At 40.2% G+C, this 26,663-nt stretch overlaps 1 protein-coding gene and 1 non-coding gene across 4 annotated transcripts in view; one reads left to right on the forward strand and one right to left on the reverse strand.

The window, feature by feature from the left end:
• Positions 1-4,250: 4,250 nt before the first annotated feature.
• Trnam-cau lies at positions 4,251-4,322 on the reverse strand. The gene has a single exon. It is a non-coding gene; the product is annotated as a tRNA-Met (tRNA).
• A 469-nt stretch (positions 4,323-4,791) lies between these two features.
• Positions 4,792-26,663, forward strand: part of LOC124429417 (protein sickie) — an 83,936-nt gene continuing 62,064 nt past the window's right edge. Inside the window, exons 1-2 of one of the 3 annotated variants that reach the window (XM_046974700.1) lie at positions 4,792-5,401; positions 14,067-14,162. In XM_046974700.1, coding sequence (XP_046830656.1) covers positions 14,097-14,162 — 66 coding nt within the window. In that variant the 5' untranslated portion in view covers positions 4,792-5,401; positions 14,067-14,096. Of the gene's footprint in view, positions 5,402-14,066; positions 14,163-25,024; positions 26,048-26,663 lie in introns of those variants that run through there. The other 2 variants (XM_046974679.1, XM_046974683.1) reach the window with 2 other exon arrangements.

The raw sequence follows: 26,663 nt of genomic DNA on the forward strand, positions 1-26,663 counted from the left end.
TCAAAACTGCGGAAGGAACCAGGAAAGAAAAAGAAAAAAAAACCACGAACGAAACCAAACACAAATCCGGAAAGAACCAGGAAAAATAAAGAACAAAAAACTACGGACGTAGCCAGTCACAACTCCGGTAGGGAACAGTAAAAAAAAGAAGAATAAAATAAAAAAACTACGGACGTAACCAAGCACAACTTTGGAAGCAACCAGGAAAAAAAACTACGGACGTAGCCAGTCACAACTCCGGAAGGAACAAGGAAAAAAAAGGAAAAAAAACTACGATCGTAGGCAGTCACAACTCCAGAAGGAACCAGGAAAAAAAAAAGAAAATGTATATAAAAAAAACTATGGACGTTGCCAGTCACAACTTCGGAAGGAACCAGGAAAAAAATAAATAAATAAAAAAACTATGAACGTAACCAGGCACAACTCCAACAGAAACCACGAAAAAAAATGGAAAAAAAAAATACGGACGGAGCCAGTCACAGCTCCGGAAGGAACCAGGAAAAAAATGCAGTGAAAACTACGCACGTAGCCAGTCAAAACTGCGGAAGAAACCAGGAAAGAAAAGAAAAAAAAACCAAGAACGTAATGAAACAACAATCCGGAAAGAACCACGAAAAATAAAGAACAAAAAACAACGGACGTAGCCAGTCACAACTCCGGAAGGGACTAGGAAAAAAATAAATAAATAAAAAAACTATGTACGTAACCAGGCACAACTCCAGCTGATACCACGAAAAAAAAATGGAAAAGGAAACTACGGACGTATCCAGTCACAGAACCGGAAGGAACCAGGAAAAAATGGAAAAATAAAAAAAAAACTATGAACGTAACCATTCACAACTACGGAAGAAACAAGAAAAAAAAGGAAGTGAAAACTACGCACGTAGCCAGTCAAAACTCTGGAAGGAAACAGGAAAAAAAAAAGAAAAAATAAATAAAAAACCTACGGTCGTAGCCAGTCACAACTGCGGAAGGAACCAGGAAAGAGAAAGAAAAAAAACCAGGAACATAACCAGTCACAAATCCGGAAAGAACCAGGAAAAAAAAAGAACATAAAACTACGGACATAGCCAGTCACAACTCCGGAAGGAACCAGGAAAAAAAAGGAAAAAAAACTACGAAAGTAGGCAGTCACAACTCCGGAAGGAACCAGGAAAAAAATAAATAAATAGAAAAACTATGGACGTAACCATGGACAACTCCGAAAGGTACCAGGAAAAAAAAATAAATAAAAAAACAGCGGACGTAGCCAGTCACAACTCCGGAAGGAACAAGGAAATTAAAAACTACGGACGTAACCAGGCACAACTCCGGAAGGAACGAGGGAAAAATAAGAAAAAAAAACCACGGGTGTAGCCTGTCACAACTCCGAAAGAAACCAAGAAAAAACATATACGGACGTATCCAACCACAACTCCGGAAGGAAGCAGAAATAGGGAAACTACGGACGTAGCCAGCCACAAACTCCAGAAGGAACCAGGAAAAGAAAAAAAAACTACGTACGTAACAAGGCACAAATCCGGAAGGAACCAAGAAAAAAAAAAGAAGAAAAACTTCGGACGTAGCCAGTCACATTCCGGAAGCAACCAGGAAAAAAAATGAAAAAATAAATAAAAAAACAACGAACGTAGCCAGTCAAACTCCGGAAGGAACCAGGAAATAAAAAACTACAGACGTATACAGGCACAACTCCGGAAGGAACATGGAAAAAAAGACTACGGACATAACCAGTCACAACTCCGGTTGGAACCAGGAAAAAGAGAAGAAAAACTACGGACGTAGTCAGTCACAACTCCGGAAGAAACCAGGAATAAAAGAATAAAGAAACTACGGACGTATACAGGCACAACTCCGGAAGGAACATGGAAAAAAAGACTACGGACATAACCAGTCACAACTCCGGTAGGAACCAGGAAAAAAAGAAGAAAAACTACGGACGAAGTCAGTCACAACTCCGGAAGAAACCAGGAAAAAAAGAATAAAGAAACTACGGACGTAACCAGACACAACTCCGGAAGGAACCAGGAAAAAAAGAATAAAGAAACTACGGACGTAACCAGACACAACTCCGGAAGGAACCAGGAAAAAAAGAATAAAGAAACTACGGGCGTAACCAGACACAACTCCGGAAGGAACCAGGAAAAAAAAAACTACGGACGTAGCCAGTCACAACTCCGGAAGGAACAAGGAAATAAAAAACTACGGACGTAACCAGGCACAACTCCGGAAGGAACCAGGGAAAAAGAAGAAAAAAAACCACGGGCGTAGCCTGTCACAACTCCGGAAGGAAACAAGAAATATAAAATAACTACGGACGTATCTAGCCATAACTCCGGAAGGAACCAGAAAACAAAACTACGGACGTAGCCAGAAACAACTCCGGAAGAAACCTGCAAAGAAGAAAAATATACTACGAACGTAACAGGCACAACCACGGAAGGAACCAGGAAAGAAAAAAGAAAAAAGAACCACGGTCGTAGCCAGTCACAACTACGGGAGGAACCAGGAAAAAAAAAAGAGAAAAAAAACCATGGACGTAGTCTGTCCCAACTCCGGAAGGAACCAGGAAAAAAGAAGAAAAAAAGAACTACGGACGTAACAGGCACATCCCCGGAAGGGACTAGGGAAAGAAAAAGAAAAAAAATGAACCGCGGACGTAGCCAGTCACAACTCCGAAAGGAACTAGAGAAAAAAGAAGAAAAAAAAACCACGGGCATAGCCAGTCACAACTCCGGAAGGAACCAGGGAAAAAAGAAAAAAACTACGGACGTAACCAGTCACAAACTCCGGAGGAAACGTGTAACTACTACGGACGTAATCATTCACAGCTCCGAAGGGATCCAGAGACATCTACGGACATGACCTATCACAATAGCGGAGGGTACCAGACAAATATGCGGACGTAACCAGTCACAACTGCGGAGGCAACCAGACAATACTATGGACGTAACCAGTCGTAACTCCGGAGACAACCAAACAAAACTATGTACGTAACCAGTCACAACTCCGGAGTCATCCAGACAAAACTACAGTAGCAACCAGACTCAACTCTGACGTAACTTTTGACCCATTTTTGAAGAATCTTTGACGCAAATTCAGATGCAACTTTGATGAAACATTGATACAATTTTGAAGCAACTTTGACGCAACCACTACCACTATAAATTATGTAAGTAGCAGGCAATTGCAAATTTATTGCAACAGAGTATTATATTCAATGGATTTTTTTTTCGTCTCTCTCTCTCTCTCTCTCTCTCTCTCTTCTCTTTTATGTCATTATATATATTGTTATGTAATACTTCATATGATTATACAATTAAAACAAAGATATTTCTAACATTGTATACATAATATGTATACCTCCTAATATGTTCGTTTATTGTTATTTTGTTACATATATTTTTCTGTTGGTGTGTTTAGATTGGTTTAATTTATATTTATGTTGGTCATCAATACGTATTATGTTCCAACTTGTTCCTTCTCGGATATACGAAAAAAAAAAAAAAAATCTCTCGGTCTTTTTCATTCACCTCCCCTTTTTGACAAACAGTACTACGCAGTTACTACTTGTATTAATAACCACTCACCTGTATCATTTACATAATCTTCGATTTAAGTAGCACATATCGTGATTATTACAAAAAAGTAATGTTTTTCTACAGATAGTAAGATTGTAAAGTAGGTGTAATGTGTGTGATAAAATGATTGCAAAGTGTCTCTATGTACTATCTATGTTTTGTTGTTTTGCACATTCCAAATTGCTTTGACATTTTTCATTCCGTGAAGGAGATTATCGATATCATCAATAAGTGGTATTACACATTTTAAAGGCTTTTTTAAATATGTTAACGTTTGTAACATCTATGTTATACAAATTATAAACATTATGTTGATAGAATCAGCATAAACATTATATCCATAAAAATACTTTCAAATATCAAGTATTCTTATTGAAATTTATTTTTACATGTTTTTAGCGAGCTAAGAAATTGCCAGCGCTATTCTCAGTGAAATTTTTAAGTAATATAGAGAATTTGGAAGAAGTAGCAAATTAATAGAAAACGGATATATAATAATATCGTATGTTTCCAAATGTGCCGTTTGCTCGATACAACAAATTATTCTTGTATATAATCTATAGCTATGTAATAGATACCGAAGAATAATTAGAGGAAAAATATAAAAAAAAAAAAAAATTCCATTATAAAAAATAAACGTGTCAAAAAAAAAAAATAAAGGTGACACCCCTTTAGCAGAGCATGGTTTCGATCCACGGACCTCTGGGTTATGGGCCCAGCACGCTTCCACTGCGCCACTCTGCTTGTTGGTTATTTGGTTTTCTAATAGGTCATATATTTGCCTAGTTTTCTAATGCATAATCAAATATATTGTATAATATGTAAATAAAATAATCTAATTTTTTATTTACATTCAATACAGATAGTACAATGATATTAACACTTCGCAATGTTGAATACTGCATAGCCCGTTGAGTTTATTTTTCTTAAGGATGTGCCATTTACTTTATTTCTGTTCTATAAAATGACATGTATTTTAAGAAAAGGTTTGAAAAAATATGTTTACAGATGTGTCTTTTTTCTCCGTTTGTTGCATCAATCGCGTGGAAGTCTCCCCTCCCTTGTTCTTCTGCCCCTTCTCCTACTTCTACGTAGGATAATTCTCCGGCGCGCTAGAAGGTAAGTACTTACGCGGGTGCGTGGCAGTGGGAGTACGAGCGTAGCCGCGTCGACGATGCGTACGGACAGTGTGTACGGTACTCGACAGTGTGAACGGCCGTCGACGTCGCCGTTCTCGAGGATGTGTATTACACCTACGTCGCTCGTAATAACTACAGTGTATGTGGTCTCTATTCTCTCTCTTTCCGATCGTCAATAGTTGGCTCGCGCGGCTGCCGTGAGGGTAGATACTTTTTCTCTTTTTTGCTTTCCTTTTCTTTTTTCTTTCTCCCTACTTTTAATCTTTTTTCACTTTTCTCTCTCTCTCTCTCTCTCTCTCTCTCTCTCTCTCTCTCTCTCGCACTTTCCCTCTAGACTCTTTTTCCACTTCGATCGTTACTCGCCGGTCATACATATTATCGTTGCCACGACGCTTCGACGACAGAGAGTAGTGTGTGAAAGTGCTATACTTATTGTATAATTTGGTGTAACGAGAAAGAAGAATTGAACATACTTGCAGGATACATATCGCAACGATAGGCAAAGAAACGGCCAATTACGAGAATTACATAGATACATGAATGAAAACTCCAGGTGGGCCGGTGAGATCTATCAAAGAAATCGACGCATATCAAAGTTCGGCTGTTTAAAGAAAAAAGGGAAGAGGAGAATTTTTAAAGGAGATTTGTCGACATCGTTTATCAGGTGTCGATCTCTCATATCAGGTAAGACACCTATTGTTTTGTAATTTTTTTTTTAATAAACGCAAGATCATTCGAACTGAACCTTTAGATTTTGGAGGTTACAAAGTTGTGAGTGTTTGTGTGTGTGTGTGTGTGTGTGTATGGTAACGAACGGATGTACAACTTTTGGGGATTTGCCGATCTATAATTTTCACGCGAATTGTCACGTGTTATACACGTGTTGCGAATGAGAATCGCGCTTAAAACTAGATGGATCGTTTCTAAAATTCTTGTCTTATGTATACATAAAGTCATGAACATGTACAGAAAACGTAATCTTTTCTCGTGATATTCGTAATAGTTTAATAAACTATGTGATGTAAGTTGAGTAAAAGGCATATATAGATATATTTATACTCTTTATTTTAAAAGAAATGTCTACATAGAGTTTCAACTTTTCTTTTTTTTTCTGTCGACGTTACAATCTTTTCAATCTCCTAAAATTCCAAATTAAAGAATGTTAAGCGATTCGCGTTATTAATAAAATTTTGTCAATTTTCTATTCCCCCTATATAAAAATACGTTGTTATTTTTCGTTAAACGATCGTTGAAATCGTCATAATGATATTAAAAGAGAAACGGCGGAAATCACGATGAATGTTGTCTCTGTATGCATCATAAGTTTCGTTTCGCAATGATAAACTCAATAAAAGTATGTTCGTGTTCACGCGATCATAAGAAAGTATGATATTAATTTCCTTTATAGCAGTAAAGAGAGAGTGAGAGTGTATGCGTGTACGCGCGCGTACGAGCGTGTGTGCGCTCGTGACGTACCTTCCATGAATTCCTTTTCTATATCTCCTCGATTTTATTAAAGATCCGAGAACTGGTCAATCTGACCAAATTTGGTGAACTTTTGTCGGTACAGGTGGGACACCGCATGGATATATCGCGCGGTAATATAACTGTTTAAGTACTTCGGTATTAGCGCGTCCATTCGCAATTAGTGAATGTATATTTATATTTATTCGCATATTCACTCGCATTGGATATCGGACGATATTAAAAATTGAGTAGGATTCGTCGTTCTTTCTCCGAGTTTATCATTTTAATTAATTAATTTATTACTTTTATATTAATAACAACCATTTATATCAATGTCGATGTGTTTGTAATATAGAATAATTTACAAAAGATGCTATAAAGGATGTATATAATAAAAATGTTTTTTCAAATAGGATCGATAACGGCGCCACATAATTATGTATGATCCAATCGAACTGTTGCGTCTCAATAATAAAAATTAAAAGAAAAGAAAGACCTATTTTTTAAGCTTATTATCGTGGACGTAACAAATTCGTGGAATGATGGATTATCGAGGGACGAGCAACGCATCGGTGAATCGTTTGATCGCAAAGACGCATATATTTCAAATATGTACTCTAAACACTTCCGTAAAGCCAGGCGCGTGGCGTGGCGTGCCGTGCCGTTGAATCGCTTGGACCTAGGGCAGATGCTGGGCGGCTGTTTTTACACGTTCTTCAAAATGTAAACACGAAGATCGCTTCGGGGTCTTTCCGTCCCTGCGCTTCGGTCTATACGTGCACGCATGTCTCTATGTGCATTCATCTGTAGAAAACATAGAGAACGAAAAAGGATCATTAAGAAATGCAATGCGTTTTTCAAGTTTGCAGCTAACGGTTAATTCTTCGGTTTGCGTTTCGTGCACGATAAAGGGTACAATGGGAGCGGTAGGGGTGAGGCGGGTGGAAGGAAAGGGAAAAAAAAAGAGAGAAATAACAAATATACTCTCTTTTTATTTATGTGTATATGTGCGTACCCTCTTATTCCAACTAGGGTCCTCCTTTTACATACGTACAGTAGATATATCTACTTCATATATCTAACGACCTTCATATTGCCGCGAATTCGCACATTTCACGTTCCCCATGGTAGTTTAATGTTTGCCTGCTCTCTTCATTTTGATTAAATCCCTCGACTAGCATGAACGGTAACGCTACCGTCTCGCCTTGACAAATTGATGCTGATATAAATAACCTGCGCGCACGTATCCATATAATCACCCAATAAAAACTCAGCAAAAGAAAAGCTATCCGCTATTTCGCGTGATCTATTTCTATTCTTTTTTCCTTCTTCACGTTAATATCGACTTTCCTTCCATTCGAAAATGAATAACGCTATTAACCCATCCAACTACATCGTCATCCGATAAAATTTTGTTAGGGCCGAAACACGCGAACTATATCGAATTTCTACGATCTTATGTACTTAATATATCCATAATATTAAATAATAATATTATACAGTGTTTAGTTCAAGATATATCAAATTTTATGCTGAAAATCTTGTCGTTTCCGCGACGACTCTTCCAATTCATTTGATAAAAGAATAGAAGGAATAAAAACTCTCTCTCTCTCTCTCTCTCTCTCTCTCTCTCTCTCTCTCTCTCTCTCTCTCTCTTTCTGATCATCGTAGGAAGATTGCTTCGACTCAACGAGTTGTATCTATACGTAATGTATCTATATACATACATTTATAGAACGTATTTTGCGTCTTACGTATATTCCAAGTACAGACAGTTTAAAACAGTAGGAGATCAAGTGTTTATGGTAGACATAAAGCGATAAAGAGGTAGTAAGTACGAATGCATGGGTGTGTCATCGTACGGCCGAGTATTTTCACGCCATTATTTGGCTGACGTCCTAGTGGTAAAGCATGATAAGAAGGGAGAAAAGAAGTCGAAGAAAAATATCCGTTTGCTCGGGATCGAATCACATTCGGTCTTCTTCACGGTCAACGTGCTTGAATCTTTCGGCCCAAAGATTTTAAAAGCTTTTAAATCATATCAAAGAGATAGATAAAAAGAGAGAAAAAAGGCGAGTAAGAGAGAGTCCTTCGTTAATGGCCTGCGCTATTGTACAACTAAAAGTTGTTATTAATGGACCCACGTCTGTAAGAATATCTCTCACGACTTATTACGTTCTTTTTCGTTCGCTTCGTTGATTTAACGGAAAAGTAATGTGATGGAGAATCAGTAATAAGCGTTCAAACATTTTTCTGACATTCGGCGTATCTAGGCAAACGTATGTGAGATAAAATGATATGCACTTAACTGCGTACGTATACTCGATCGGTCGTTTGTTTTCTTTCTCTTTTTTTTTACGATTGTGACACGTTGACATCATCAAAATATAAATTTAATTACAATAGCAATAAATATTACGATAGCAAGTTAGCGGGTTAACCGTTAAATCAAATCAGTACCAATGATGGAAAGTTTTTGCAGTGTGAGGGATTGCGTCAGGTTTGCATACCTACGTAAGTACATACATACATACATGTATGTATATACTTACGTATGATAGGTATTTAGAGATCTAAACGCGTACATCTCACCGTTCACCGTTACCTGTCGTTACGATGAAAATAGCAAAGCTCTAGCGAGCGATATTTCACTCGCAGCGAAACGTAAGGAGTTCTCTCTTAGGAAGTAAAGGGTTTACAAGAGGACAGGGTGAAAAGGGATCCTCGCGGAACAAACGGTTGTTGGAGACATCGCGTGTTCCGCGACATAATCGTAGAGAGAATGAACTACAAAAGGCCTAGACAAGATAGAGATAGCTTTAATTTACTCACTCTAAGTGCATTTAATCGTATATCGTCGTAAGCGACAAGGGTTTACATTGTTCATCGTTTTCCTTAACAACAACAACAACAACAGCGACGTGCCACTATTTTTTTAGCATTACTCATTCGTCGTCATTATATTCGTCCTACATTCAGTTTTATTACGTGTTTCACGAAAGAAACTTGAGTCATCTCGTGTTTCAAGTACAAGGGCAAATTCGAAATAAAAGGAAAGAATAACTAATCGCATTTAACTAATCGCGATAGTCCTTAATCACTTAAGGCAGATCAACGAGCGAGTCGTGAGCCGTATGTGACTCTTCTACTTGCTTGTTCCTGTAAGGTGTGAGGATCCCCGCCGTATCGCGCCGAGCCTTGTGAGCTATGCGGCTTTTGTTATTTTTTTTTCCTTTTTTTTTTCATTTTTTTCGGCAAGATGCACAAAGTGATAGTTAGTGAACTTAAGTAGCGGGAGAATGGATTGATTGATGGCGATGTCCGTGTGTGCGACTTCATACGAAAAAATTTTATTACGCAATCTCAATTTATTTTCTTTAAGTTAATTATCCCTTTAGCCAATGTTATTACGATCGACGGACAACTTTATATCTTAGTTTCAAATAAACCTGTCGAAAAGAGAAGAAGGAAGAACGAAAGAAAGAAAGAAGAAAAGAATATGAACGAGTGACTTCTGTTAGGACTCGGCGAAGTCGAAGGTGGTGGAACGAGGATAGAATGAGGATAGAAAGGGCATGTTATGCGTTACGTAGGTAGATAAATGGCTCGCTTCGCTGAACTTGTCCAATAGAGATATTAATCTTTCTCACGAACGTGCCAACCCACGGCCACCCCTCTCACCCTTACGTCCTTCGTCTAGATATCATCTTTGGTAGTCCTTCTTTCCATGTATTTACCTCTCGTCTTTCCTTTCTCTTCTTGATCTACCTTCCCCTCCTTCATCCACCACCCTCCCCTCACTGGTTCTCCCTACTATTACTCTCGAGTAGTACGACCGTATGAAAAGTGGAATACCATATGTTCGAAGGGGGTGGAATTCGAGTTACGAGTACTTCAGGAGTGTATAGCCTTTACGGAAATGGCCTTTAATCTCGTTCGATGAAAGTCAAGAAGGGATTCTTTTTGCTCGTTTTGACGCGACGATAAAACGCGACTGGCACGGTATGTACGCTTCGTTAGTACGATGTTTTTCTTTTAAATTTTGACCACTCGACGATTCAATGCAAATTGATAAATCTTTTGTAAACGGGATTGTACATGCTGATATATATATATATATATATATATATATATATATATATATGTGTATATATTAACCACGATGTTCTTTATTTTTTGTATAACAGGCGTATCTATTTAAAACATGCACGTGTATTTTCATGAATATTTAATGTTTCATTAAAACGAATCATCCGGATAATCATCTGATATAGATGACAATATTTTAACATTTGTATAAAGATGTTTCCTTTTTTTCTACTAGTGCCTATCTGCTTTTCTTAATAATATTTTCCTATCAGATAACAGTAAATAACAATAAACGCGCTAAAGAGATAGATAGATAGATAGATAGATAGTTAGATAGATAGATAGATAGTTAGATAGATAGATAGATAGATAGAGAGAGAGAGAGAGAGAGAGAGAGAGAGAGAGAGAAAGAGAGAAATTCTCCCATCTTCCAGATCGATTGGAGATCGATACTAAGTCGATTGACTCGTTGATAAAGAATTAAAAAAACCTAACTATACAATGTAAAATCAAAAACTCCCACGCGAATTCATAGCGGAAGGTAAGCGACACGTTGTTCTATGCCGTTAATGGTGTCGTCGAGGGCAGGTGTGAGGTGGCGGCTTGCATAACGTATGTGATAAAAGGGGTATGCAGAGGGGGAGAGTATATCGGTTGTGCGTGTACTTACACCATGGCGGAAATAACAGTGGAACGCACCGTAAACGTACACCGGGGCAGCCCTGTACGAACGCTTAATATAAGCTAGATATACAAGGACGTGGGGACGTGGACGTGTGGGTACTAGTGCGATATATATGAGAGCGTACGAGAGCGCACGAGCGCACGAGCGAGCGAGAACAATATAGAATGCGCCATGGGGGTGCATGGTGTGGTATAGTGCGTACCGCGCCATATCGCTGAGCAAGGGACAGATCGATAACGTAAGGGGTCTTCCAGACCTTATGGTGCCTCCTCCACCTCTCTCTCTCTCTCTCTCTCTCTCTCTCTCTCTTTTTTACTACTCTCACCCTTCCTCTTCCTTTCCCTCTTCCACCACTCCTCATCCCGGTTGGCCTCTTTACCCCTCCTCCTCTCAACTTCATTTTATCGCATGAAATTAACGCGCGTTTCCATCCTTGATTTTTTCTCTCGGAATTACCTCCACCCAGTTGAGCTTACATGCGTTACATGTTTGCATTCGTGCAAATAAATTTTTCTTTGCTCTTTTCTACCCGCTTCACGATCGTAACGATAATCCTGATGGACTATGTAAATGTCGCGTTGATAAGTCTCGAAGACGTCTATTTTATAAAAGACCAATGTATATGACGTTGCGATAGATTTTTTCGTGAGTTACCATTTTCGAGAGAGAGAGAGAGAGAGAGAGAGAGAGAGACAAATGAAAAGTTTTTTTGAATTTCTTGAATTTTTTAAATTTCCTCCAAGTTGCACTCTCCGAGCTATGTTTTTCATCGAATCTAAGTCGAGTTCGTATAAAACACGATCTTGCTTTCAGTAGCGTGCCAAAAGGAACGACTTTCGGATATGGTGATTAAAGCGATACTTCCGGTGCTCGTCATCGAGCTGCAAAGATAACATCATGCTTCTCGATCACTCATAGAACGCGAACGCTCTCCTTTCATAAGCGGAAGGCTTCGTATAGATGTGTACCATTGCGAAATAAAGACTATTTGACATTCCGGACTTTACTGGTTCAAGGGAATTCGTTATTTCTAGTTCCAATCGTATAGCAATTGATACACGATGAAAGATAATTTCGTATCGGTGGATTAAAGATCAAAGTATGTATAAAAATACGAATAAAAAATATAAAAAAGAAGAGAAAAACGCAACGGGTCTACTGATTTTCTAACGGTTGATTTTCTAACAAAAACGATACGCGTGCAGTTAACTGATTCTCTCAAGTATAGCATAATACTTTGCTCGATCTGATCTATAATTCGTTGAACGCGAACAAGCGTTCGATCTAGGTTTACTCGCTAATATTAAGCTAGTTTAATGATGTCGCAACCGGTCCCCGTACAGCGTCACGCCGAATTAATCCATGTTATGACGCGATGTAATGCGCGATGCTTGGTCTGGTATACTCGTATAGCTTTCGGTGGTATAAAACAGAGTGTACGTAGGTACATTAAAATACGAGACTGTACGCTTTGACGTGTAGTGACGTACAGAGCACGCTCGTTCACGGCACGTTCAACAGCTCGAACAGTGGATTTCACGGTGAAAATGTCATGGGAAGGTGGAGAGGAGTAGGGAGGAAACGGGGTATCATGGGAGAGTCGCAGGACGGGCGAGTTACCCTAGCTGCGAACGGCCACGGCCGTTCGGGCTCATTAGACGATATGGGAGCCCGTACATCGCCCATTTCCCCCGTCCTTTATACCCCCTCCGTCTCTATCTATCTGTCCCGACGCTGACTTCCACTTCTTCCTCTGAGCACTTTATCGAAAATCTTCAATCGTGATCGATTTCAGACGAATTATTTCTCTTTTTTATTTTATATATATATATATATATATATATATATATATATACATATATATATATATATATTAATATATATATATAAATATATATATTAACTGTTATAATTCAATCGTATTCCCATATTTCCGTATTTTTTACACAAAAACTGCCAAAGATACGTACTCGATAGAAACATAAAAAACGTCGTCAACCAGAGTTCATCGAATGAGAGAAAGTAATTTCCACCGGCCATTAAAGGTGTTTATGCTTCCCGGCAGTGTCGATAACGCCTTCGTTATTAATCACGACGAATTTGTCGTGATTAATTATGCTTTTCGCTCGATTAGCTTCCCTATATCGGAAACCGTCCCTTTCCATCTCCTTTACTCCTTCGTACCGTTCGCATTATCAACCCTCGATGGTCTTTGTTTTCTCTACCATCTCCTTGTATCTCGCGAACGCGAATAATCAAGATCTTTTTTTACTCATTACGAATCTATCGATTCTTCTTTTTCTCCACCTAGATGTCTTAACAAATTCACTCGTAAGATCATTTTGTTCGTTTCGTCATTTGTCCTTTTTTTCATCTTATAGTTTAAATCATAATTTTAAACTCCAAAAGTTTACCGACTCTGCAAAAGCCGATATCGTTTCTATATCTCATCTAGATACATATATATTTTTTAGAACGAATGAACGACGAACGACGTTGCATAGAATGTTTGATTACGTTGTCGGAAGTTATCGTAGAAAAATGTCGATGTACGGCGGTCGTTAAGGAAAGCAGAGAGGGAGATAGAGAGAAATGGAAGCTCGAGAAACGGAACGAGAATGTTCGCTCTCTGGTGCGAGCGTTCGTACCGTTCGCTATTTGATACCTGGGTCACGTACTTGTTCGTATTGACAAGCAGACCACCGCACCGACTCGGCACGGTTCGACTCAGCAGGGCGTCCCCTCTATCCTTCTTGCGAATCTCCGATTTTTGTACGAGGCTCGGTTTTATTCGAAACCCGTTTGAAACTATCGCTCGTTTACTTTTTTGTTTTTGCTCTTTTTTAATGCTATTAAAAAAGCGTTAGCGACTCGGTATTTTGAAAAAGTTATCTGTACGTGTAGACCTACTTGAAATACTTCATTAAATAATATAATTCGATTCAATAATATAATAAATACGATTTAATTTATTCTAATAATTAATTACAGTCGATGAAAAATCGGAAATTCCTTTGAAAATATTGCATATATTTATTTCTATCTGATGTGTGCTTTGTATAAATTTTGTATCAAAAATCGAAGTAGAGTTTTTCTTTTTTTCTTTAGGGTACTCCGTACTGCAGTTATGAAATAGCAATGAGCCTGCAGGTTCAGGCCCATGTGCAACGCCCTGCGAGGTACACGCCTCAGGAAACTGTTAAGGTAAGAATAATTATTTGACTTTTATTTCAAAGATTTTTTTCCCTATAAAATTTCTTTTCTTAGATCTTGGTTGTCTTTTCAAAAACAAAGGGAGAAAAAAAGGAAAAGAGTAGAAAGAGCACGTTCTCCTGGGATACTTTTCCCGTAAAATATTTTTTTCTTTCAAGCGCTAAACTCGAACGGGTGCTTGAAAGAAATGCATTTCGTTTTTTGTGAAATGCATTTAGTTTGTGCGTATCTGATGATAAATTTAATAATATCTACATACATAAATGTAATAATTTGAAAAAAGTGAGATGTAACTAGCTGTTTTCTAACAAAATTTCCTTCCAGAATCTATTATATAATTCCATTCGGAATCTATTTTCTTCGTAAAATCGTTCGATCGCTCGCTGTTCGCTTTCTCTGGAAATTCTCGAAATTGCGAGCTTAAAGCTCACCGAGCTTTGAGCTTGATTTGTAGGCAAGGAGAAAGTAGAAGAGGGGAACCACGCCCCGACGATGAAGGAGGGATAGATAGGGAGGAGCAAATTTTTAAAGACGAAATCTTGAGGGAGTATCCTATATAGTTCTTATATAGTTGAATCGGAAAAGTCGACACTTTCGTTCGTTGACGGTCTTCGTCGTTATATCTACTCGTTTCTATTCATTCCTCGTACATACGATAATACGAATGTAAAACTAAATGGATATTTAATTGTCGTAGAGAAACAGAAAAGATTGTAAATGTAAGAAAAATCTGTCCCGACAGTGGGGAGAAAAGGGCTTTTTTAGTTCGCAAGATCGACATCCCTCAGGGAGGTGCGAGTTTGCGGTCGGCTTTTGGGTTTACGTCCCTTGGCCGCGTAGATATAATTAAAGATACAACGCCTACGTGTGTCTCATGGCTATCCGAAGGAGAACGAGACTGCAGACACAGAGCGGGAGATGAAAGAGGGTGTGTACGTACCATGGATATACTATATAGTTGGCTTGTATATCGCTATGGGGAGCAAGAAACGGGTCGAGCGAGCACCTTAAATTGGCTTACGTCAACGGATTCTTACCACGGCGTGCACGCGTTCATTCGACTTCCGAGAGTAGTAGCGTGAGATCGAAGGAGGCGTACGAAGGGCGCACACCCTTCTTCGTACTCTCTCTCTCTCTCTCTCTCTCAAATGCCTACCGCATTTTCGGCACCCTACATACTTCTTTCGATCGTCCTCGCAAATTTAGCAGAATGAACGTGACCCGTAGCGCCATTAAGCGCCGAGATCATCGATTCGAATCGATCGTCGGGAAATCATTGAAGTTTCGTACTGTAATTTTGCCTTTTAAATAAGTCAGTTCAGATTTTTCTTTTATTTTCTTTTTTTTTTCTTTTTTCTTTTTCATCATGAAACTAGATCCGTATGCAATTATCATTCGATCGTTTGATCGAAATTCAGAACGATAAGAAAGACACACTGTATATAAGTTTATTATACGCGTGTATCACGAACGCCACAAGTAGTTACATAGCTGCCAACCGATACGAGGAGAAAAGAAATGTGAAACTTTCGAGATAAGGGAGTCCCTAGACTTTTCACGCTTCCAAATTTTCCGCATTTCTGATCGGCCGGCACGATAAGCCGTCTAATCGAAGATTAATATTTTTGGGGTCGTTAGACTCTACCCTCCGTTAAGAGTTCCACCATTAGAAATGCCTTACCTACTTTCCCGATTTTTATCTATTTTTCTTAGGTCTCGTCCCATTCTCAGAACGTTGGAAAATTTTCATTCGAATAAAAGATAACGCGTAATAGCGTGGCGCAATAATTATTATTGGAAAAAACGTGTTGACGTTAGAAAATTTTCCTTTAATCATCACTAGGTAGTAATAACGATAGTTATATCGTCATAGTCAAGCAGAACCTATCGTCCCACCTCTTTCCCTCATTATCCCCCTTTATCTTTTTCGCTCGCGCAAGAATTGAGAATCGATATCAAGCTGGAAGAGTTTCTGCAACTTTACTCGAACAAGTATTGGGACGGGAGCGGTAAGAAGGGATGGAACAGCGCGGGTTCTCAGAATGTAGGGGTTTCGGGATATTTATGTGACAGAAGCTGTAACATTCCAACCCTTGGCACAAGCCCTTGGTTCGGTTAGCACGGGTCATCTCAAACTCTAAATCCTAATACAACTTTCTTTTTCCTGAAAAAGAAACGAGAATTCTCCTCGTCCACGTTAATATCATTAACGTACGACGATGCACGGAGATCCGTAGGGAATAATAAGAAGTATTACCGAACCGTTTCGTAATGAACGTTCGCAATATCGATATCGATCACGTTCACGTCCTATTCGTTCTCGTCCTATGCGCGGTACCTATTTACTTGCGTATAATACGTATGTCATATACATAGGAACATTCAAAGAAAATATATTTCAAATAAAGTCTACACAGCTGTTCTCAGCTCGTTTAAGGTAATCATCTCGAGTGGCGTTGGATAGAATTACCTTTCGAAAAGAGCGAAGGGGGCCCGTCGAAAGAGGTACTGGAAAAGGATTCGTCCGGATGATTTTAAAATGCAATACCGAACGTTCGACCATGGTCTTCCCTTCCCTATTTACGACCATCAATTAAGAAACTTCTTAAAGGGTCCCTTTCTCCCTTTTCTCGAATAAATTACTATAAGAATTTACTTAGCATATCTGAGAATCGCAAGGGAGATCTCAATTCTTGGATCCGGAACTCGACCACCCGAGAATGGTGGTTACGTATGCTACGATAAATCTTCGTACGAGGAAGAATGAATGTATATGTATAAATGCCCGTTTGAAAGATTCAACGATTACCATCTGTACCGAAAGTATCCAATATTGGATAACTACAATCTGGTATTTCGATAAATAATGCGGATGAACAACGGCGGATCGCGTGTCGTCCTTCATCCACGGAAACTATTATATTTGACCGTGATGTTGACACGACGCTGCCATTACAATTTCTCATTTTTCATTTCTTTATTTTTCCCCTTTTCCAAAAATATATTGGTACCTGCAAATCGAAATGTTGCGAATCAATTTACCTCGAAGAATAATTCAAGATAATAACGGTTTGCCCACAACCAACATAAATTTTATGGACCTGCAATCCATACACAAGGGTCAAACACAAGCACAAAAACTAGTCTGCATGCGAAGGCAAACTGGTCATAGGGAAGCTCTCGAGCATTATTGCATGATAATATGCGTGCACTGTCAAAAGGCAGGAATAGCGTGCGCGAGGATTGCAAAGTCTTTACTTAATGCGTTACGAATATAACCTTGGAATTAAATTTCCGAGCTCGTTGATCGGCAGAATAACAAATAGTTATAAGGAAATAGACGAGATTGAGAAAATTTGTGATGATCGGTTGTTTGTATACGCGCGCACGTCAGCGCGCGCATCCGCAACGTGTTCCCCTTGAAAGTTTAAAGTTAACTTTCGCTTTTCCAACGTCGATTAAACCCTAAACCTCCCCCCCCCCCCAGTACCCTTCCCCGTCTCCTCATTCAACTTCTCAGCATCGTTCTCCATTCCCCTATTTCGTAGGAGTCAAGGTAATGCCTGGCCGCAATAAACCTGCCTGCTAGACAGGACAAAACTTTGTCCGACACGTAACGCGCATGATCCAACGGCCACGTGGGAAAATACACCCCCGCGAACGTGAGACCGTTACGCCAGCGGGCGGGTATAGCTCGTTCTGCCCAAAAAGCTTTGCTTCCTCCTTTCCTCCGGCCGTGGAAGAAATCCGATTTCAAGGAGACATTTCGTTCCGTAAAGAGATATGCTCGATTCTCCCCAAAGTGCCGTCTCGTTTCCTTTTCCCATCTTGCTTTCAAGTCCTTCTATCCCTCTTTCGCGTTTCGCTCTTTCTCTTGTGAAAATTTCATCTTGTCCCGTTTGCCGAGACAAAATTCCGATGCGTAGTCCCTCGAGATGGTAACTATCTCGTCGACATTTCTTCTATGATATATTGATCTTATTTTATATATACGCACCTATTGGATAATATCATTTGGAAGTAAATACCATGGAAAAGTATGTTATATCTCTTTTTCGTATCGAAACATTCAATCGTTCAAATTTAGGTATTGGCAATTATGTGGCAATAACGACGGTTGTAGAAAAAAAAAAGAAAAGAAGTTCAAATGGATTGAATATGTTGATTTTGAATATGTTTCCCACCTTGACTCCTTTTTTCTTTTTTCTCTTTTGAAAAATCCACAGATAGTTATAACGCGGTGGGAACGCGAGCTGAGGGACAATTGTTTCCCGTTCGTCTCGATTAATGGTAAATCCATAGTGGTAGAAGCAGAGCACGCGTAAACTCGGCTCGAATATCTACCCCTCATTCTGGAAACAGCCCTCGTGCCGTCTATCGGGAAGCTCCATCTGTCGAGGAGAAACGCGACAAATAGAAACGGTGGCGAATTTCCAGACGGATGAAAGTTTTTATCCGCGGAGAGATAAAATTTAACTCGGTCGGTAAAAGATTTCTGCGCGAATAATAGGAATGAACTTTGATCCTTGGCCGGTGTGCCCGTCCATTGTAAATTTCAAGCGCCTTCGAAGAACGCGATTTCCAAATTCGTTCCATTTAAAATTAAAGCTTGATCGATTAACGATCGATAACGACGATTACCGACAAAAATTACGCAATATTTCATAGAAAAAATACTGATCCTGCGAATCGGTATAGATTGCGCCGTGTTATCGCGCGTTAATACGGGAGTTTACCTAGCGACAGCGTCCTCGTGTTATAAGCTCGATCGCGTTACTTCCGCTTCACATTAATCCTGACCCTTCGACGTAGGAGCACCGACGGACCAGCAGAAAATTGGATCTGGATATTTGGAAAATTTGTGCGATCGTAAGCGTTTATCCGAATAAGGCATTCTCGAAATGACGGCCTGGGATAAACCGGGGCGAGGATTGTTGTTCGAGTGTTTCTCATGAGGCAGGACTCGATATAGGGGGATATGAGATATCGCGGACTTTGCGCGCTCACGCGCCATCGTGCAAGCGTAATCTGCGAGCTCGCAAGGGTTATCTATAACGAGATGTACCGGGATTATAAGTTGTAAGCCTCGATCGCAAGCTCCGTACTACCAAAATCCCACTTACGTTGGCTCGCCAAGGAATTAACCTGATCTTAAATCTTTATTAAAACGCGACGAACGAAAGCTCCATTATGGTTATTTGACGCTTTATTCTTAAGATAATGTTGGAACAATTTTTCGACATTTTCGAGAAAATTTGTTTAAAAGAGAATCAATTCGCACGTACTTACCATTATATTAATATCGAACATTATACCACTCTACCGGTATTATACTTCTATATTACTATATTATCCCTAACCATTTGGGTTAGGGATTTGCTAACGATTTGTTCAAACGTTCCTTTTTTACATACACCCGTAGCCGTATTTAGGCGGGAGTTAAGCGGGATCGATCATCCGTATTAACGAACGCAAAATCATAATCACATAAGCTGGCTGTCGTAGCGTGACGAGCGAATTTGATTACGTCGCGGTTATCCCTTCCATGACGTAGCCGTCAAAATATTGTATTTCGAAACAACAAGCCGTGCGCATCCGAGTCGTCATGCGCAATCATTCCGCTTTCATACCTATCATAAATGCACGCTGGTGTTCCGCGGTAGCCATAATAATATAATAGATACGTAGTAGCGACAGTAGGTTGCACTCTACAGAGGGGCTTGAGGGACCCCTACGGCTGCCGTTCAAACGTACGAGATACGTTTTTATGCAAACATATTGACGCGCGAAAACTCTTCGCTCGGATGCCATTGTATAAAATCTGAGAGTTTGATTATATCTTGATGCCGAATTCTACTTTTCTTTTTTCGAAATAATAATTTCGTGGTATGTATAGAAACTCGCAAAAATCTACATACGTAGGTCGGTGACAAGTCCGTGTCGGCACGTAGGAATATCAGAAACCCGCGCGACCGAATGTAATTAGTTTTTAGCCCCCGCAGTCAGCTATGATAGGGGGAACAACAGGGCATTCTCTAGGAGTCGTCGTTGTCCTCGTCGAACGTATATCCCTGCGATTGGCGATGGCTAGGTCTCGTGCTCGATCTCATAACGACAGAGGGCTGTTCCTTCATGGGTAGTTTCAGTATGCCCCCGGCACCCCTAGCAAGTGCATCGAATTGTTGTCGAGTTGAAGGAATCGAAAATACGCTTATCGCTCGGCCAAATCGCATAACCGCACGTCCATCCTGCTTATTGCGTTTTACTTATGTAATAGTTTAACGATTTCAAGGAAAAATATCTCCTCCTTTGCGACGTACCTAATTCTTCGTACACATGTGAATGGATTTTTTACTGAGAACGTTTACTCATTTCAACGCATAACCCTTTCGAGATTTCCAATATACGTGTACGTTTACGCCTATGCACGCGGTTTGTTTCGAAGTTGATGCAAAGAAAAGATATATATATATATATATATATATATATATATATATATATATAGAGAGAGAGAGAGAGAGAGAGAGAGCGTCAGAAAATAAAAGCTGCAATTTAAATTGGAATGAGTTCGAGGAGAAGAACGTTTCACGTGGACTGGGACTCGCCCAGCCACGAGACCGGAACAGTGAAAAGACGGCCAGTTTCCATTGGTCTGTCCTTTTCTTGTACTAAAGGACATTTTGAAGATGTGAAATATTACGGCGATGGAAACTTGATACCCGCAGGCGTTACCAATCGCTACCGTAAATATAACTTCGCAACGAGTGAGAATGATGATTGTGTTGTTCAAGAAAATGGAAGAATTGAGAAAAAAAGAGATAAAGAAAGAATTCTTATCGATTGTGAGACCGATGAACATCGAGGCACGATAAAACGTCGAGGAACGAAAAGGATCGACGGAAATGCAATAAGTGTCGTAAAGACGGGCACAAGAACGGGATTCGATTTGAAATTATCCTCTGGGAAAACTCTCGAATCGAGATCAAAGTCTTCCAGTAGTATCAGAAATATCGCGAGAACCCGTGGAATCTCGTCGAGAACTAGCTTGATCCCAAAATCGAAAACAGCAAAGACTTCATCCGTATATCGAGGACTTACCAATTCTAGCTCGGACAGTTCGGGAATAGGATCGCCGTTGTCACCGTTGTCACCACGAAGGGACTCTTCGATCGGTTTAAAGGAGACATCGGAAAATATCGAATTCGCTGAAAGCAACAGTTCGGGACTTGAATCTCCCGAATCCTCCTTATCACCGGAGAATCAAGTGTACACGGCGTTTTACTTTATACAGCAGCAACAACAGCAATTTGAAAAGTTGAGAATACCTTGTACTTGCAAGATACGACAAGTTAAGGTAAATAAAATTACGATAGATATATATATATATATCTCATTGTTTATATGAAGAAATGGATGAACGGTAGATGATATTTCGAGGGGGTTTCATGTAAAAAGCGTAAAAATCATTTTACAACGATTGTAGAAATATTCTGCAATAAGTTTAAAGGATAAGAAAATAATTGATTATCACGTGGATAGACGTTTCCCGTCGATATCTATCCACTTGTTAATCATTATAAAATGATAAAGTGGAAAAACATTATAACCGACATATGTACTTACGCGTTCTAGTCGTCTTACATGCGTATTGCTCTAGGATCAATGAGTTTAGACGAGAGTCATAAATCTTGTGAGTCACGGTGATTCGTGGCCGAGCACGGCCGACCCCATGAGCGTGCAACCACGCACGATGCAAAGGAATTACGCGCACCCCCTTTCTTGGTACAATCGCGTGTCTATGTTAGGATCGCGAACGTGAACGGAGTACAAGTAATAAACGTAACAATGTATATTGCGCGTCAGCTTGGCCCTTCGTTCGTGGAAAAAGGACAAGCGTTATCTTTTTGATAACGATATATCGAAGTTGAGACGACAGCTTATTGTTTTTTAAATTAAATTAATAGTTGAAAAATTTTTGTACCTTATTACGAAACTTGGTACGTTTTAATTTTCGATTTTAACCGAATCTCTAAGATCACCTCTATTCATTTTTCTAACGATGAACGATACGTCGAACGAAATTCGCCTTTTAAATTTCTTCAAAGCTGTTACCCCGGCGTTAGAAACGAACATGGTAGAAAGCCCCATGAGACAAGGGTCCTTTTACGGCCTAACACCGATATATGATTGCGACGGATATCATTCGCTAGTCCGCTCGTCTTCATTTATTAAGAACTCTATTCGAACGAGATCATTCGTTGATAGGTTCAATGAAAATCGGTTCAATGATTCATTTTCTAAATTCTGACGTACATCAAAATTCACAATCTAATCGGTCTCGAGAAAGGGTATATGACGATCGATATATGATGGTAGAATCTTCGTAGCTGATATCCAAGCAGATACTCATTGTTCGTAATAAAGTGTCAGAGCGAAAGAAAAAGAGAAAAAAGCTCGCGCGACAACGCTCGCGGAGGGTCCTTTATGTGCTTGCGAGGGTTCTTCATTTTCATGTGGAAAAAATGATTCGCTATAATCCTAGAGGCAGTGACATGGCAATAACGTTGCCATAAGCCACCCTTCGCAGGACGTAGGAGATTCAAAGTGGTTCTTCGACGATTCGTTCGATTCGTTCCTTTGAATGTTCGATGAAAAATGGCGTCAGGACGGACCGAGGGAGAACCTCTGAGAGTAAAAAGGGCTAAGCCGCAGGATCGCGAGAGCACGCATTATTATATTGAATTTGTGGAAACGAAAAGGTAAGCCGTAAGTCGTTAGGTCGCGATATATGTATGTATGAAACGAGAAATAACCCGAGCTCCGCTTATTCTTTCCCCTCCCTCTCTCTCTCCCTCCCTCCCTCTCTCTCTCTCTCTCTCTCTCTCTCTCTCTCTCTCTCTCTCTCTCTCTCGATGACTTTACCAATCATTAAGCAGACTGCATCGAGCCTGCTTCGTCTTGGTTTCGGGTAAGTGTTTACGTTGAAATCTTCCTACCGAAAGTTGCAAGTTCTTCGATAGAAATCGAATTGAAATCTCACTGAAGGATACCCTTCCCAATACAGTTTTTTCATCGAAAAAATCCGCATAACTAAATTATTACCTGCTATGTCATTTTAAATCATATTCATATTAAATCATGAAAAAATAATGACAATGGTAATCATGGAAATGATCCATTTAGAAAGGTTTTTTCGGTAATAAATTCGTATAATATAAAGAAGAAGAAGAAAAGAAGAAAACGGTGACATTCTATCGCGCATCCTCGTTCTACGGATGTATGGTATACCGAGGGAAAAGGGAATGCCCGCTACCCTGTACTACCGCCTTCTTCCACCAGCGCACACGTAATCTACTCCTTCCAGTCTTCCACCTCATACTCCTCCTCGAGCCCCGTGTTGCTTCACAGGACAGGCCTCGGTTATTTAGCATGCATCCGAAATCTTCTGCTGTGACGAGCATTCCCTATAAATATGTAGATTTCGCTTGCGCCGAGTCTCACTACGAGGGACTTTTTCAAGGGTGCTTTCCTTTCCCGGACGACTTTCATCAGCGATGTCAACCGCATTAACTTGTGTACCATTGCGAGTGACGCGACTGAGCCCGATGATGTCACATTTACGCGGAGTACGAAAGAGAAAAGACGCCGATATTCACCGAGATAATGAAATGATGTATAAGGTGGGACATTTTCCTTCCTCGAATCGTCTCGTTAATTTTGATAAAAAAAAAAAAAAAAAAAAAAAAATTGATTCTCCGAAACGCCAACGGCAAACAGTCCCTCGACGCTTAACTTTATTCAGACCGCATACTGTGGAATTTGGATTAATACAATTAAAAAGTATAATCGCTTAATCGCCAATCTAACGCTCTTTCTCGAGCGAAGATAATTCAACGAATTTGCGAGATTTTCGTACTAAAGCATTTTCCACCGAACAACATTCTTTCAACGGTACCTTTCAGCAAGCTACCGCTTGTCGTTTCAATAGGGATCGAGCCGGTCGTCGATTCTCCCGGAGTGCTTTTATAATATTCACCCCTAATGTACATACATGAGGGCTTGATGATTTTCTCTCGCTCCGACACAGTAAAACGTTTGCGTGACCTGCCGCTTGAAATAAAAAGAATAATAAGGAAAGAAAAAAAAGAAAAAAAGAAAAATTTCATTCCTTTGGGAAAATACAATAAATTTTCTCGCTCATTTTCACATCAGAATGAATATCGATTGCAGGTCGAATCATATCGGTATGGTGGAGAACAATTGTAAGAACATCGTGGACATCTTGGAGGTTATATCGATCCGAGCGTCGACTATAAACCCGAGCATTTTTGCCGGTTATTAGGTTATTTGCCGCTTCATGTCCTATACACCTCGCTCCAAGTATGCCACTACCATGCTCCTTGGCATCTGTCCAAACGATTCATTCGTAAAATAGACGTAAAGTAGGCGATTCGTAAAAACGAGTAGACGGGTTCGAAAATGATTACGCTAGCTCGTAATTCGAGTACTCGAGGAGGTGGAGGGATAGGAAGGGAGAAGAGCGAGAGAACCGGGTAAAATAATTGACCGGTTCTCGTCCCTTTTCATTTCACGCTCAGAGAGACTCGGACATACCTGGCTGCGCGTAGATACGTAAGTACGTACGTGGTACGCGCGGCGCGATAGTGCGCGGGCGCACAACGCAGTCTCTTCATCGTGCGGCGCGTTCGACGCTTCGAAGCATCCTCCTCAGTTCTCCCGAGAATCTTTGCGGAGTCGTCCGCGCGTTTGCCCTTTTGCCCCTTCCGTTCGATCGATCGACACAAGTTTCGATTAATAGCCATAATCGCCCGTACGATTCGCGTATCGTTCCCTTTTACCTTCTTTCTCGCTCTCTCTCTCTCTCTCTCTCTCTCTCTCTCTCTCTCTCTCTCTCTCTCTATCCCTCTCTTGCTCCCTCCCTTCCTCCCTCGAAAGCCTCTCGAACGGCTTTTATTTAGAAAATAATAATCCTGTCCTAAGGATCGGCAGTGCTCTTCGACCGATAGCTAGAATTGAGGAGAACAAAAAATGTGGCTAGAATGTCCGGCGCGTCCGAGATCAAGCTACCTTGCCTTTACACGAGAAGCAATAGCAGCAGCAGCAGTAGTAACGGCAGTATCAGAGGCGGCAACAACAACAACAACAACAACAACAACAACAATAATATCAACGGTGCAAGAGCCAAGAGCAAGTCGTGTACCAAGAAGTTGACCGCATCGAAATCCATCGTTCAATCGGTAGAGGGATGTACGTCGAATGGATCTTTGGAGACTAACGTGGTAGAGTCCTCTTTTCCAAGTACTCTAAGATCTCGAAACGCCTTCGGTTCCCCTAGAAAGATCGCGAATCAGAATCTAGATTGTACGACGATCAAAAAGTCACCTAAGAGGTGCCCACAGACGGACGATCGACAGTCTACGCAGATTGGTTCTACGAATCGTTCGCCGAGAAGACGAGAATCGCCTCTCGCCGAGGACTTTGATCGAGACGAGATGGGTTTGACGTTTGACTTTTATCCGAGAAACACGGAAAAGAAGGAGCCTTGTTTGTCGTTCCTCGAATTCGAATCTCTCTACACTATGGAGAAGCAAATGTTGATGCAACCTCGTCAAACCTTTCCTCGTTTGGAAGGTAAAGACGAGTTTCTTGGTAGCAGGCGAGGCTTATACACGGAATTACCGGATTCGGATCCGTTGATTCGACAACGATTGCATCATCGCCAACAAATTGGTCCGATTGGCCCAGGCAAAAAGCTCTCCCAATTCCCCTTGGAAGGCTTCAGTTTTGCGCCAGGCTGGGCTCTGAACGCTGATCATTTTTATCAATGGCAACATCGAGGAAAAACGACTCAGCAGGTATTACGAAAGGCGCAAATTTTTCCAAAGATTTCGCTCGAAAGGAAGTGCTCGGCGCAAATTTATTATTACCGAGTTGATTTCTACCCTTCCCTTGGCGCTTACTCTCCTCAATCTATCGAATTAATACAAGTATCTAGTTCGACGATAATAATTTTCACCGGGTCAAACGATCCTATGCATTTTATTTATATGAGTTAATAAATGCGAATAAAATGATCATAATGATCGTAAAAACATGGAGCTATTAGTACGTATCATTAACATACGTAGAAAGCAATTCTCCGAATATTTTTACGATCTTTTGCGATCGAAGAATCGATAACTAAGCGTAAAGGGGAATCGATCGGATTTATTCGTTAAATGAAAATGAACTTCTGTCGGTGGCACACGTTACGAATAGTGTAGGTAGGTATTCTCACTTGTCGCTCGATCGAGACTCGACGTTGCAATGGCACGCTCGCACGTTCTAGCTGGCTTTCGATCACGTTTGCCGTTGCAAACCGCGTTTCGAATTAATTGAAAAACGGAAGCAATTTCGACAAAGCCTCTCGTTTCCAAACGCTAGCTTCGATATGTTTTAGCGCCACGCTCGCGAACCTCTCTCTCTCTCTCT

This window comes from Vespa crabro, chromosome 1 (genome assembly GCF_910589235.1).
Source record: "Vespa crabro chromosome 1, iyVesCrab1.2, whole genome shotgun sequence".
Lineage (NCBI taxonomy): Eukaryota > Metazoa > Arthropoda > Insecta > Hymenoptera > Vespidae > Vespa > Vespa crabro.